The sequence below is a fragment of the Lepus europaeus genome, chromosome 2 (genome assembly GCF_033115175.1).
Source record: "Lepus europaeus isolate LE1 chromosome 2, mLepTim1.pri, whole genome shotgun sequence".
NCBI lineage: Eukaryota > Metazoa > Chordata > Mammalia > Lagomorpha > Leporidae > Lepus > Lepus europaeus.
Genome location: NC_084828.1, coordinates 96,803,024 through 96,817,345, shown reverse-complemented (window position 1 = coordinate 96,817,345; position 14,322 = coordinate 96,803,024). Strand labels below are relative to the sequence as shown.

General features: G+C 37.9%; 1 protein-coding gene across 3 annotated transcripts in view; it reads left to right on the top strand.

Moving 5' to 3' along the window:
- The window catches only part of ATP11B (ATPase phospholipid transporting 11B (putative)), a 120,105-nt gene that overhangs the window by 34,377 nt on the left and 71,406 nt on the right, over nt 1-14,322 (top strand). For all 3 annotated transcript variants that reach the window (XM_062211353.1, XM_062211339.1, XM_062211346.1), the window contains exons 4-8: nt 142-222; nt 3,699-3,806; nt 3,983-4,111; nt 4,646-4,749; nt 12,691-12,738. In XM_062211353.1, coding sequence (XP_062067337.1) covers nt 142-222; nt 3,699-3,806; nt 3,983-4,111; nt 4,646-4,749; nt 12,691-12,738 — 470 coding nt within the window. The remainder of the gene's footprint in view (nt 1-141; nt 223-3,698; nt 3,807-3,982; nt 4,112-4,645; nt 4,750-12,690; nt 12,739-14,322) is intronic.

The following is a 14,322-nucleotide window of genomic DNA, read 5'->3' as shown; positions in this document are numbered from 1 at the left end:
TCTGCCTGTCAAAAACAAACAAACAAGCAAAAAAAGAAATTGTGAGCTAAACTATACTGACCATACAACAGTGTGAGAGTTTAGATGTTGATAGTGTGATGAAAACAATATAAAAAATAATAATCTGCATTTTTTTAATAGCTTATGATTGATACACCTACCAGTCCAATTACCAGTGGACTTCCATTATTCTTTGTGATAACAGTAACTGCTATAAAACAGGTATGGGAATATTTTCTGTTGTTTTCCCCAAAGTCACTCTGAAGTTGTTAAAAACTGTATTTCCACTCCAAAGTCACGTTTATTGCTGTGAAAAGTATTTCCATAAGAAAGCAGCAAATTTGTTTTATGTATGGTAAAATTAAACTTAACTGCTATGTTGTGTTTCAGTACCTGGTCACTTGTGAAATGACTACAGTTGTTAAAATATATTGTTTCTTTGCTAATGCCTAAAGCATTCAAAAACAGGAGTTATGTAAGGGGACTTCAAAATGTGTGAAAAATGGAATTAAAAGATGAGTTTATTTTGGTGCAAAAAAGATCTTAAATACATGCATAATTTTTTCATAGTACATTTTTTCATGCGCTTTTTAAGATACCCTCATGTACAATGAGGTAGAGTTAATTTATATTTAATTATATGTTTGGTTTAAGGACATCCTTAAATTATGATCTGATGGAGAAGTTTATCTAAAATTTGTTGGGCTACAGAAACAAGAGCCTGGATTCTAAGTCTAACTTGTGGTTTTTTTAATGATGCAATAAATGATGAATTGATTCAGGGAGAAAATTCTGTAGAGCTTTCCTATGTTTTACATGTTTTTCTGTTGAAGTTGATTATTAAAGTGGTACTCTGGGGGAAATAAAATTGACATTAAGGTCTGAGTGTAGAAAAACAAGATTATTGGATAAACATACTGAATAAGAATTAAATTCATAGAAATGTGTTGTCACTTTGGTTACCACTTATCATATCTTGACAGGGTCTGAGTTAATATAGAATGAGCTCTTCCACCTGAGAGAGTGGTGACTGAAATTTCTTAAGTAATAGTGGTTAATTTCCATTTTAAAAATATAGGGATAAGGTATAAATTAATATCAGCATAAAATTGACAAAATTTTTACAGATCTGAGATGAAGTATGTTCTTTAACACTTATATAAGAAGACTAAAAGGAGCTTGCAGGTTAGCGATTATGTCATACATCTGGTATGTCAGAATATTATGCCACAGCTCTCACTAAATCTGCCTTTCCTTTTTCCACTGTCCTGCTGGAGACAGGACTTCATGTGTAAGTTAGTAAGCATCCAAGTCTCCCCATACTGTCACGTATTTACTTGATTTTGCAGATGTCATTTCCTCAAGGTAATAGATTTGTGTCTCTTGTACGTACATACTTTTTAGGTGACTTCATCTAGTCCAGTGGCTGAAAGTGTCATCTGTTTGTTAATGGTTCTCAAATGTTTGCCTGTCCTGAAACTTCTCTGAACTCCAAACACTGTTTGCACAACATTGCCGCTTGGATATCTTAGAAGAATTTCAAACAGAACTCTTGGTTTTGTTTCCTCTACAACTATACTACCCTCTTAACCTTCGGTTTATTAAATGGCACTGCCATCCACCACCAGCAGCTCTGGCAGCATTATCCTTTGGCTTTTTTATTCCTGTCTTCAAGATCGACCTCTTAATCCAAGCCATCATTTTCCCTTCCCTGGACATTTGCATTCCTCTCCCAGTAGTTCTGGCACTTTCCCTCCTACGGTTTTCACACAGCAGCCAGATCTCTTAAAGTCAGATCATAACTACCCTCCCACCTTAAAGCTGTGCAGTAGCTTCCCATCACACTTAGACCAAAACAAAAGTCTTTTTAGTGATCTGGAAGGACTTACACACTCTAGTCCCTGTTCCTTCTTTCACTGCACTCCCTACCGTTCTTCCTTTTATTTGCTGTGCTGCAGCCAAAGTCTTCTCCTTATACTCAGAAGTGAGTGTGCTCCTATCTCAAGGCTTGCTTCCTGGGGAGTTCTTCCACCAAATAATTGTACAGGTCAATCACTCATTTAATTCGGAAACTTAAAACTTTGGCCTTTTCTGACTACTATGCCGCCTTCTGATTTCCTTCCCTAAGCCTTTGTTCTTGAAATCATGTGTCACTGCCTGTTCTGTATAATAAATACTTGCTTATTAGTTTAACTGTCATTTTCATTCGAATTCCAACCTTCCTTTCTTCTCTTATCCCCCTTTAGGCCATCTTTGCCCTTTGTACTTTTATCAAAATAGTTATTTACACTTTAATATATAAGTGAGGTGGTCAGTTACTTATTTTTAACTTTTCCCAAGCATATGCACATACTAAGTCATTTCTCCAGTTCTGCAATGGAAGATACAGTGCTCTAGTAAAATAGTCTTAACTCTCTAGAAGCTTAAAAATCTATGAAGTAGAAAGGTAAGACCAAATCCAAAAATACTGATTTGCATTTTCACTTAAAAGGAAATCACCACTCCTTAACATTTAACCAAAAGATTTTTTTTTTTTTGTGAAATGGTTATATGTGTTTCTCATTTTAACATTGATCCTTATAGCTTACCATATTTTTTTAAAGTACTAGAATTTTAATATTCTTTAGCCAGAATGCTTGGGATGAGAAGTATTTGAGATTTTGGACTTTTGCTGAGAGGAACTTTGTAATATTTACATGTACATAATAAGTTATCTTCAGGGTAGGATCCCAAGTCTAAACACAAAGCTGATTTATATTTCATATACACCTCATTGACATAGACTGAAAGTAATTTTATGTATTATTTTTCATGATTTTGTTCATAAAAGAAAGGTTCACATGAGATCAGATATGGAATTTTCCACTTGTGGCATGTCAGTGCTCAAAAAGTTCTGGATTTTAAGCATTTCTGATTTCAGAGTTTCAAAATAGGGATATTCAACCTGTAGTTACAATTAATGCAAATGGTCTGTTGTTTAAGAAATGATGGAACTCTGTCTCCATTTCAAAATCTGTTCTCTTTTTTTTTCTGTTTATTATCTATAATAATCCTCTGAATTTATGTCTTTTCATTTACACATAGACACAATTTAATTTAGTGATTGAATGCTGTTAGGAAAAGGTAGAAGTCAAAATTGACTTCCTAGCTTTCTAGCATGAGTACCTTGGTGAAAATCATGCCATTTGTGAAAATGAGAGACATTAGAAATGCAGCAGACTTTGAGAATAATATTATTAATTTAGTTTTGAGTTTGTTCAGGATATTCATAAGACATTCAAATGGAGATACTAATAATGTAGTTAAGTATTCAGGTTTGGAGTTCAGAGGAGATGAATGAAGATATAAATTTCAGAATTGCCAGAATATTTATATAATTTGAAGACAGGAGAGAAAGAAATCTCCTAGTGGAGAGTAAATTTTGAGGAAATGTCCTAATGTTGCACAGATGGAGCCTCCTATAAGGAAAGTGAGAAGTAACTGGAACGATCCTGTGAAAACCAGGAACATGTGTATAATAAAAAGCAAGAGCGTTTCTAGTAGGAATGAATGTCCAATACTTATGAGTATATGTGTCAAAATATCCAAATATAATTCTAGTGAATGAAATGTTTGCCAATTTTAAATTTTTTCTCATTTGATAAAAATATTTTCAAATTATGCTGAAAATACATTTTTTATTCTTTGGATATTTACAGGGGTATGAAGATTGGTTGAGACATAACTCAGATAATGAAGTAAATGGAGCTCCTGTTTATGTTGTTCGAAGTGGTGGCCTTGTAAAAACTAGATCAAAAAATATTCGGGTATGCATCTGGTAAATTAGAAATCCATTATATTTTGGTAGCACATAATTCTAATCTTGATTATATTTTAGTTCAAAGCCTGCTTTCCTCCTAGAGGCCATTTACTTAGAACCAAATACAACTAAGTCCCTGCCTTTTAAAATGTGTATATTCACTTTTCCTCATATTCTTCATAGGTAGGTGATATTGTTCGAATAGCCAAAGATGAAATTTTCCCTGCAGACTTGGTGCTTCTGTCCTCAGATAGACTTGATGGTTCATGTCACGTTACAACTGCTAGTTTGGATGGAGAAACTAACCTGAAGGTTTGTTCCATGTCCATTTTTCATTATTGGTCTTGGTAAACAAAATATAGTGAGATGTATATGGCTATGGTCTTATTTTTCTTTGCTTTCAATAATAAAGTTTGACCTGATAAAGGAAAAATCTTTTTAATTACTGAAATTTAAAAATACATGAAGTTTTTAAAAAGCAACTAATATTGATTTATTTCAAGGGTAGTCTTACATGGTTTAGTCAGTTCAAGTTAAAAACTGAAAGCATTTTTAGGAAAAATACAGTCTAATAATATTTTTGGTGCTTTTAAACAATAACCAACAGCTTGAAATTTTGTCAGAGTACAGTCAAGGGTGAAAATTCACGTTTTTCTGATGAAATTGCTTATGATAACCTTTGAGCACTAGTGACTATACATATAGTTATTTCATATGCAAGTGGCCTCTCTAGACAGGAAAGGCCAAATCATGCTCCTTTATTTTACATCCTTCTTTCTCCTGTTTTGCTAACTAAGGACCCAGTCAGATCCTGAAACTTTTCAGTTTAATCCTTTTTCCCTGCAGACGCATGTGGCAGTTCCAGAAACAGCAGTGTTACAAACAGTTGCCAATTTGGACACCCTAGTGGCTGTGATAGAATGCCAGCAACCAGAAGCAGACCTGTACAGGTATGGTGTGATCATTCAACATACTCATTTTAAGTCCAGTTTACAAACTTGGCTTTATAACCATAATCATAAAATGAAACCTTTAGCTAATTGGAGGCATTATTTGTGGGAAAGTCAAGGAAAGTGCATCTTAGGGGGAAAAAAATTAACCACAGAATTTTCCAGAATTCTAAGCAAAAGATATTAATTCAAAAGGATGCTATTATTCACAAGGTCCTTCCCATTACCTTCTATTTCCTTATGAACTAGTATGTTTATAACAGTAGTTATAATAGAAGTAAGCTCATTCCCTCTGGGGCTGGCACTGTGGTGTAATGAATTAAGCCACCTCCTGCAATGCTGATATCCCATATGGACACTGGTTCAAGTCCCCTAATGCTCTACTTCCAATCTAGCTCCCTGCTAACGCCCCTGAGAAAGCAGCAGAAGATGACACAAGTACTTGGGCCCCTGCACCTATGTGGGAGACCTTGATGAAGCTTCTGGCTCCTGGCTTCAACCTGGCCCATAATAAAATTTTAAAAACTTTATTTAAATATTATCTTTAATAGCTATGAGTTACTTAAGGGCAGAAACTAATCTTATTCATTTTATTTACTGTCCATTACAGGAAATACAAAATAAATTTTTTCTTTAATTTTTAAAAAAGTAGACACATAGAACTTTCCTGTCTGCTAGTTCACTCTGCAAATGTCCACAACAGCTCTGGCTGGGCCAAATCAATGCCAGGAACCCAAAACTCACTCTGCATCTCCTGTGTGAATGTCAGGGACCCAAATATTGAGCCATCACCTGCTACCTCCCATGGTGGTCATTAGCTGGAAGCTAGAATCAGAGCCAGGCCTCAAAACCAGGCACACATATGAGATGCAACTGATGCACTGAACACCCACCTCCTAATGTTTTCTTTATTTGTTAAAACTTTCTTTATTTGAGAGGTAGAGTTACAGACAGAGGGAGGGACAGAGAGAAATCTATCCACTAGTTCACTCCCCAAATGGCTGAAATGGCCAGAGCTAGGAACAATCCAAAGCCAGTAGCCAGGAGTTTCTTCCAGTCACCCACATGGGTGCAGTGGCCCAAGCAACTGGACCATCTTCCACACTTTCCTAGGCCATAAGCACAGGACTGGAGTGGAAGAAGAACAGCTGGGACACTAACCAGTGCCCATATGGGATGCCAGCGCCGTAGATGGAGGCTTAGCCCGCTATGCCACAGTGCTGCCCCCGTTTGTTAGATTTTTATAGATCTTGTTTCTGAAAACAGGGAAAGAAACAGAAGAACTAACTTCTTTTAACATTATAGTTTACTAAATACTACTGTAGTGTAAGTCATCTTGGATTATGAAATGGATGGGAAACTAAACTCATTTTTACTCAATAATTGATAGTAAACTGTAAATTATAACCGGATTATAAAAATCACCTTCAGCTTCTTGTTAGTTGAAATATTTCAAGCTCTTATCTTTAGTCATTGGCTTTTTCAAATCTCTGCACATCTATTTTGGATCCACACCTTTGTAATGGGGATTTTCTCCATGTGATGTTGTAAAATCTTCCATTTCATCAAAGTTAAATGTTTAAATGTACATATTTAAAAGTAAATTTTGTAAGTATAAAGTTTTCCAGTTAACTATAATTTTTTAAATGCTTTAAACACTTTTAAACTACAAGATTCTCTTAACTGTGAAGAATTAAGCACCTTAAGATGTGTTTATTGCTATTATTATCTCAGTAATGGTGAATTTTTAAAAGTTATGAGACTTCAGGGGCCGGCGCTGGGGCGCAGTGGGTTAATGCCCTGGCTTGAAGCGCCGGCATCCCATATGGGTACCCGTTCGAGACCTGGCTACTCCACTTCAGATCCAGCTCTGCTATGGCCTGGGAAAGCAGTAGAAGATGGCCCAAGTCCTTGGACCCCTGCACCCATGTGGGAGACCTGGAAGAATCTCCTGGCTTCGGATGGGCGCAGCTCTGGCCATTGTGGCCAGTTGGGGAATGAACCATCAGATGGAAGACCTCTCTCTCTCTCTTTCTCTCTCTCTCTCTCCCTCTCTCTGCATCTCCTCTCTCTGTGTAACTCGGACTTTCAAATAAATAAATAAATCTTTTAAAAAAAAGTTATGAGACTTCAAAATGATGCAGAATTAAGCAAGCATAGATTAATGTGAGATCAAATATGACTAGTACTTTGGTCTATGGTTTTCAACTTATCTTAGAAAATGGGGAGAAAGTAAAAATACTTTTCAAATTTAGCAGATAATTCCACTTTATAACAATGTATATGTTATTTAAAATATAAATGTAATATAATCATTAAACAAGGTATTTTTAAAATTCATTTGTGTATTTGAAAAGCAGAGGAAGAGGCAGAGAAAGATCTTCATCCACAGATTCATTCGCTAAATGCTCCCAGTAGCTGAGTCTGGGCCAAGCTAAAGCCAGGAGGGTGGCAGGGGCTAAAGCACTTGAGTCATCTCCTGCTGCTGCCCAGCAGGAAACAAACTGGCAGAAGATCCAGAACTCAAACCTAGGCACTCTGATGCTGGATTCAGAGTTTCAAATGGCATCTTAACCGTTGTGCAGACAGCTACTCCCAAAGCATGTTTTTTATAATAGAAAAATAACTCAATAATACTGCAAAAAGATTTTGATTGCTGTTTTTGCTTATTCATTTATTTTACTAGGTTTTTTTTTTTTTTTTAAGATTTATTTATTTATTTGAAAGGTAGAGTTACAGAGAGGCAGAGGCAGAGAGAGAGGTCTTTCATCCAGTGGTTCACTCCCCAGATGGCTACAATGGCTGGAGCTGCACCAGTCTGAAACTAGTAGCCTGAATCTTCCTATGGGTCTCCCATGTGGGTGCAGGGGACCAAGGATTTGGACCATTTTCTACTGCTTTCCCAGGCCATAGCAGAGAGCTGGATCGGAAGAGGAGCAGCCACAACTCAAACTGGCGCCCTATGGGATGCCAGCACTACAGGCAGCTGCTTTACCCGCTACGTCACAGCGCCCGCCCAATTCTACAAATTATTATCAAGCATGTATGTGCTCATGAGGTACATGATAGATAAAATGAATAAGAATAGTTTCTACCTTTGAAGAATTCATAGGAGTTAAAAGAAATATTTATATAAATTTCTATTTTTCATTTTATTTACTCTATATAAATGAAATTCTGAAAGCATATTAAATGTTCAAGTAGGAGAATGCTTAAGGATATATGGGAATATTAAAAATGATGTTTTTAGGGGCAGGTGTTTGTTCTAGCTGTTAAGACACCACTTGGGCTGGCACTGTGGCTCACTAGGCTAATCCTCTGCCTGTGGCACCGGCATACCGGTTCTAGTTCCAGTCGGGGCACTGGATTCTGTCCCAGTTGCTCCTCTTCCATTCCAGCTCTCTGCTGTGGCCCGGGAGTGCGGTGGAGGATGGCCCAGGTCCTTGGGCCCTGCACCCTCATGGGAGACCAGGAGAAGCACCTGGCTCCTGCCTTCGGATCAGTGTGGTGCACCGGCCACAGCATGCCAGCCGCAGTGGCCACTGGGAGGTGAACCAACGGCAAAGGAAGACCTTTCTCTCTCTCTCTCTCTCTCTCACTGTACACTCTGCCTGTCAAAAACAAACAAAAAAGCAAAAAACAAACTAAAAAAAAGACACCACTTGGGAAACCTTTGTCAGACTGCCTGGGTTCAGGTCTTGGCTTCACTCCTGATTCCAGTTTCTGCTGGTGTTACACTGGGAAGCAGCAGGTGATAACTTAAGTGGTTAGATCCCTGCTATCCTGTGGAAGACCTGGAGTGAGTTTCTAGCTCCCAGCATTGGTCTGGCCAGCCCTGGCTATTGTGGGCATTTGGGCAATGAACCTACAGATGGGAGCTCTTTGTTCATCTGCCTCTCAAATAAAATGAAGCAAAAAAAAATTTTAAGAGAATTTCATGACATAGCTACATATCGAAATACGTCAAATAAAATTAGATCCAAAGATATAGATTTCATATTATCCCAGTTATGTAAAAATAATGTGTTTGTGTATGACCCAGTAGCTGAGTAGTTAGATAGCAAGATAGAGGCAGAAAAACCTGGAGAAGTTATCTATCATAACATTAATGGTTATTTGCTGATGGCGAGATTTCAGATGCTTTTAAAATAGCTACTTTTTCATATTTTCTAATACTTCTTGCAAAATATAAATTGGTTTTATAGTTCAAAAAAGTATTTTAAAAAAAAGGTGTTTTCCATCTTACTAGTGTTCTTAATGATTGTATTTGATGGCTATGTAATAATCCAAGTGAAGGTACTAGAACCAAATTAAACTCTTAATACCCAACTGTTGTTTTTATATTATACATATGACATGGTGCCTTATGACAAATCAGTTGGATAGTTCTTTGCTTCCCTCCTCCATTTGATACAGTTTGTGTACTTGATTTCCTGGTCTCCACCCTCTCTTGTCCCTCCTCAGTGTATCCTACTGATGTCTCCTGTTCCCCCTGAACTCTCGGTGTCAGAGCGTGTCAGGGGGGCCTCTTCCCTTCCCTGCCTGTACCCTTCACTGTCTGCACTTATTCCCTGAGTGATCTCATCCAATCTGATGACTTTAAAGGCCACCTACATACTGATCACTTCCAGATTTATCTCTGCATCCACACTTCCTTCCCACACTTTACACTCTTACATCCAACTGCCTGTTCCATAATTCTGCCTGGAAATTTAGTAGAAATCTCAAAAGAGTCAGGGTAAGAAATTATTGATCCCTCCCAAACTTTTTCTGCCAACAGTCTTTCTATCTTGGTCACTGATAATCTGGCCTTCCAGTTGGGTCAAGCCAAAAACCCGGGGTCAACCGTGACTCCTCCCATCTCTCTGCTCATCTTTCTTTACCTCTTTTCACATCTACCCTAATTCCTCAGAACATTCTGTAGTTTACCTTCTGAATTCATCCAAAATCTGACTCTTTCACCAATTCCATCTATGCCAATACCATCTCTTGCCTGAATCACTGCTCTCAAAGGCCCGCTTGCTGGTTTTTCCACTTTTACCCTTCTCTCCCTTGCAGTTCGTTCTCACAGAAGCAGCCACAGTGATTCTTGTTACATGTGAGTCAGGTCTGTCCTCTGATCAAACCCTGCAGTGGCTCTCCACGTCACTGAGAGGCAGAGCCCACATCCTTATCACCATCTGTAAGACCTTCCTGACCTCCCCTGGTCCCCAGACTCTCCTCTGACCGATTTCCTGTCCTCCTCCCTCTTGTTCATACTCCAGCTATACTGGCTTCCCTGCTTCTCCTTAGATATGCGTACGCCTCCCCACCTTCTCATTAGCTAGTCCTTGTGTAACACTTACCACCTTCAAATCTTTGTTAAAATCTCCTCCTCAGTGAGGCCTGAATACTTAGGTGGCCTGCTCCTTCTTACCTATTCTCTTTTCTCATAACACATACTACGTTCTAATATACTGTATAGTTTAGTTATTTGTTATGTTCATTGCTATTACCTCTCTCTCACTAGAATGTAAACTCCAAGGAAAGCAGCTTTGTGTGGTTTGTTCACTGATGTACCTGAAGCACCTAGAATGGCATCTGGCATATAGCAGGCCTTGCTGTGTATTTGTTGACAGTTGAGGAAACAAACATCTTTATGTGCTTAATTTTATGCACTTAAATTTTCCTTGTATTTAATTACTTCTTTATGATATGTATTAGCAAGATGTGTGTGTATACAGTTCACTTTATCTACTGAAGTACCTAAAGCAGCACCAGGTACATAAACATTGTTGAATGAATGATAGAATTCCAAATTATTACTTAAGAGTATGTGAAAATTTATATTGTATATTCACTAAGCAGATATTGAATGGAAAATTCATTATGATAACAGGCCACTCGCTCTAGATTTCAGGCAATCAAAAATTAAAATATTTTAGAGCCATTGTTGAGACACAGTGGGTAAAGCTGCTGTCTGCAGTGCCATCATCCCATAGCAGAGTGCTGGTTTGAGACCCAGCTATTCTGCTTCTGATCCAGCTCCCTGCTACTGTACCTGGGAAGGCAGTGGAAGATGGCCCAAGTACCTGGGCCCTGCCACACACATGGGAGACCTGGATGGAGTTCCTGGCTCCTGGCTTCAACCTGGCCCAGCCCTAACTGTCATGGCCATTTGGGGCGTGAACCAGCAGATGGAAAGTCTCTTACTCTGTGTCTCTCCCTCTATCATTCTACCTTTCAAATAAATAAATCTCTTAAAACAATTAAAATATAACTGGAAAGCTAACAACGTTTTGAAAGGTTGTTACTTACCACCTTGTCCCTACCAATTAACTCATCCATAGTAGTTGCTCAGTGAATAATTGTTGAATGAATGAATAGGTCAAAATATGATCTGATTCCAAATTATAATCTAATTCTAAATCACAGGAGGCTTTCTTCAGCAAACTGTAATGAAATACGTGAACATTCATTGTTAACTAGACAATGTAAATTTCTTTATATCGCAATGATAAATTCTCATGATGGCCAAACTAGTAATAGTAATAATATATAACATTGTATGGTCAACTTTTTTGGGGCCGGCGCTGTGGCGCAGCGGGTTAACACCCTGGCCTGAAGCGCCAGCATCCCATATGGGCACCAGTTTGAGACCCAGCTGCTCCACTTCCCATCCAGCTCTCTGCTATAGCCTTGGAAAGCAGTGGAATGGCCCAAGTCCTTGGGCCCCTGTGCCTGAATGGGAGACCCGGAGGAAGCTCCTGGCCCCTGGTTTCGTATTGGCCCAGCTTTGGCCATTATGGCCAATTGCAGAGTAAACCAGCAGGTGGAAGACCCCTCTCTCTCTCTGCCTTTTCCCTCCTGTGTAACTCTGCCTTTCAGATAAACAAATAAATATTTTAAAAAATTTGTATGGTCAACTTTTTAAAAAATATTTATTTATTTATTTATTTATTTATTTATTTGAAAGGCCGAGTTAGAGAGAGAGGGAGAGACAGAGAGAAAGGTCTTCCGTCTGCTAGTTCACTCCCCAGATGGCCACAACAGCCAGAGCTGGGCCAATCCAAAGCCGGGAGCCAAGAGCTTCTTCTGGGTCTCCCCATGTGGGTGCAGGGGCCCAAGGACTTGGGCCATCCTCTGCTGCTTTCCCAGATGCATTAGCAGGGAGCTGGATCAGAAACGGAGCAGCCAGGACTCAAACTGCCATCTACATGGCATGCCGGCACTGCAGATGGAGGCTTAACCCGCTATGGCACAGTGCCAGCCCCATATAGTCAACTTTTAATGGCTTTAACTAAAAGACATGAGTGGAGCTTCTTAAGAAGGGGGCTTATTTGGTTTACAGTTTTGGAAGTTCACAGTCAAAGATCAGGTGGCCCCAGTAGTCTGGCATCTGATAAGGGTGAAATGCATGTAGAGAAAGGATCACATAGTAAGCCAAGAAGCACTCTTCCCTTGTAGAACCAAGAGTCTAGAGAGAGCATCATCCGAAAGCAAGCCCCAATGACCTAAGGACTTCCACTGCTAGACACCATAATTAGGCCCACTCCTAGACACCATAATTAGGTCAAGTTTCCACCCTTAATCCATTACCCTTTAATATTACTCCATTAATCATTAACATAAGACTTTGGGGACAACTCCCTAATACAAAGACCTTTGGGGAACATTTAAACTCTTAACCAAATCCTAGCAAACATTTCCATTGTCATTTTGAAAAATTTTTCATCCATTTCTTCATTTGTAGCTGGAGTAGAGATGGCAAAAATATTAAATTTGTTAAAACTGAAAAACTGTCTTTCTAGTTCATAACATGAATATTAGGCCATTCATGTATACAAAAGGTCAGTTTTATCTCCTGTATGAGAATAGTGCTAAAACTATCTGAATGTTCTACCCATTGATGTCGTAAGCAAAGCATCATATATTTTTATAATGTGATGAATTCTTTGATAGATTCATGGGACGAATGATAATAACTCAACAAATGGAAGAAATTGTAAGGTAAGAATAAATTCATGTTATCTGATTACTTTTAAGTGAGAACTTTTGGGGGAGGGATTAAAAGGTATAAGGAGATCAGATACATAAGAAGCATACTATGGGAAAGGGTTCATTTGAAAGCCTTCCACATTACATGTGCTGCTTAATGTGTAGCAGAGCAAGTAAGGATGAAACAAATCCTATGAAATAATGTTAAAATAATTTAGTAAAATGGTGTGCTTGTTTTGCTTTTCCTAATAATATTGGAGAGTCAACTTTAGAAGGAAGCATAGCTGCTTTTATTGATACCCTTACACCTTTCATGCTCCGACACTTATGGAAGAGAATGTGAACAATGTTTTATGTGTCATTGAACAAGCATCAGTACCATGGTCTTCTTCATTTAGAATCATGGCCCGCAAGTTGGAGTAGTCAGGAGCCAGTCCAGACACTGAGTCTTCTGCCTGGCTATTTGCTTGGTTGATTGTTTCAGTTCAGTTTCCTCAATATTCAGGTGCCTAAATGAAAGGATTTGGATCAGTAAAAACTTTGCTGATACAGTATGGGGATTGCATTGTTATTCATGACTGTAAGGCCTAATTTAGAATCCAGGCACTTTGGATTTATACTGGCTGCATGAAAAAAGTTACTAACAGAAAGAATTGGGTATTTCTTAATGAAATCCTTCAGACAAGCTACCAAAAATATCATGCATCAACACTGATTCACATTTTTAATGAGCATTAACACAGGAGCATGTTCAATAAATATTGAGTTTTTGTCCCCTGTGTAGGACCCCTGCTGATTAATTATGAGGTTTTGTTTTTATGGTGAAAAATAAAAAATGTATATGTGTGTAGTCTGAGTTGCTTTAAAATATTGTGGTTAATAAAAATAGCAATTATGTAACTCTTGCTCCTAGAGTTAAAGAAATGAACTGTGCCCTTTACAGAAGAAATGAACTAATAAGTTCTTTTAATCAGAAAAAGTGATTATACCCCAATTTTATATACCAATGTATATAATGTAATATCAGTATAATAATGTATATCAGTACAGTCAGAAATCTGTACTGATTGTTAAAACCAACACCAAGTAGGAAGGAGCTTCAAAGGGATTTTTAAAAATGGGATTTAAACATGTGTATTTTGGTGCAAAAATTTACATCTGTGCATAGTTTTTTTCATAATATGCATTTTTCATGAACTTTTGGAAAACCCTCATTTTATAGCTCCTGAATAGTTGCCACGTTAGTTTTTGAATATCCATGATATGAGTATGGAATAAAACCATATTTACTAACCATGTCCCAAACACCTGGTCCTCCTTGGCTTGTGATTTTATTTTAAATGTTTGGGTTTGTAGGTATCTTCATAAATGGTTCATATTCTGTTTGGTTGCATAACTGTTTGTATGTTTCAGAAAACTGTAAAGATCAACAAAATAAAGACTTTTTAACTTATCCATACAAACTCTTATCATTTGGCTACCACTAAGAAGATAAATTTCCTTTCTAGTTATTCCTTGTCGTTATGTTTCTCCTTCATGGAGAGAATTTCAAACAAGAAGACCCATGCTCCAAGAAGTATACAATGCAAGTAGTCA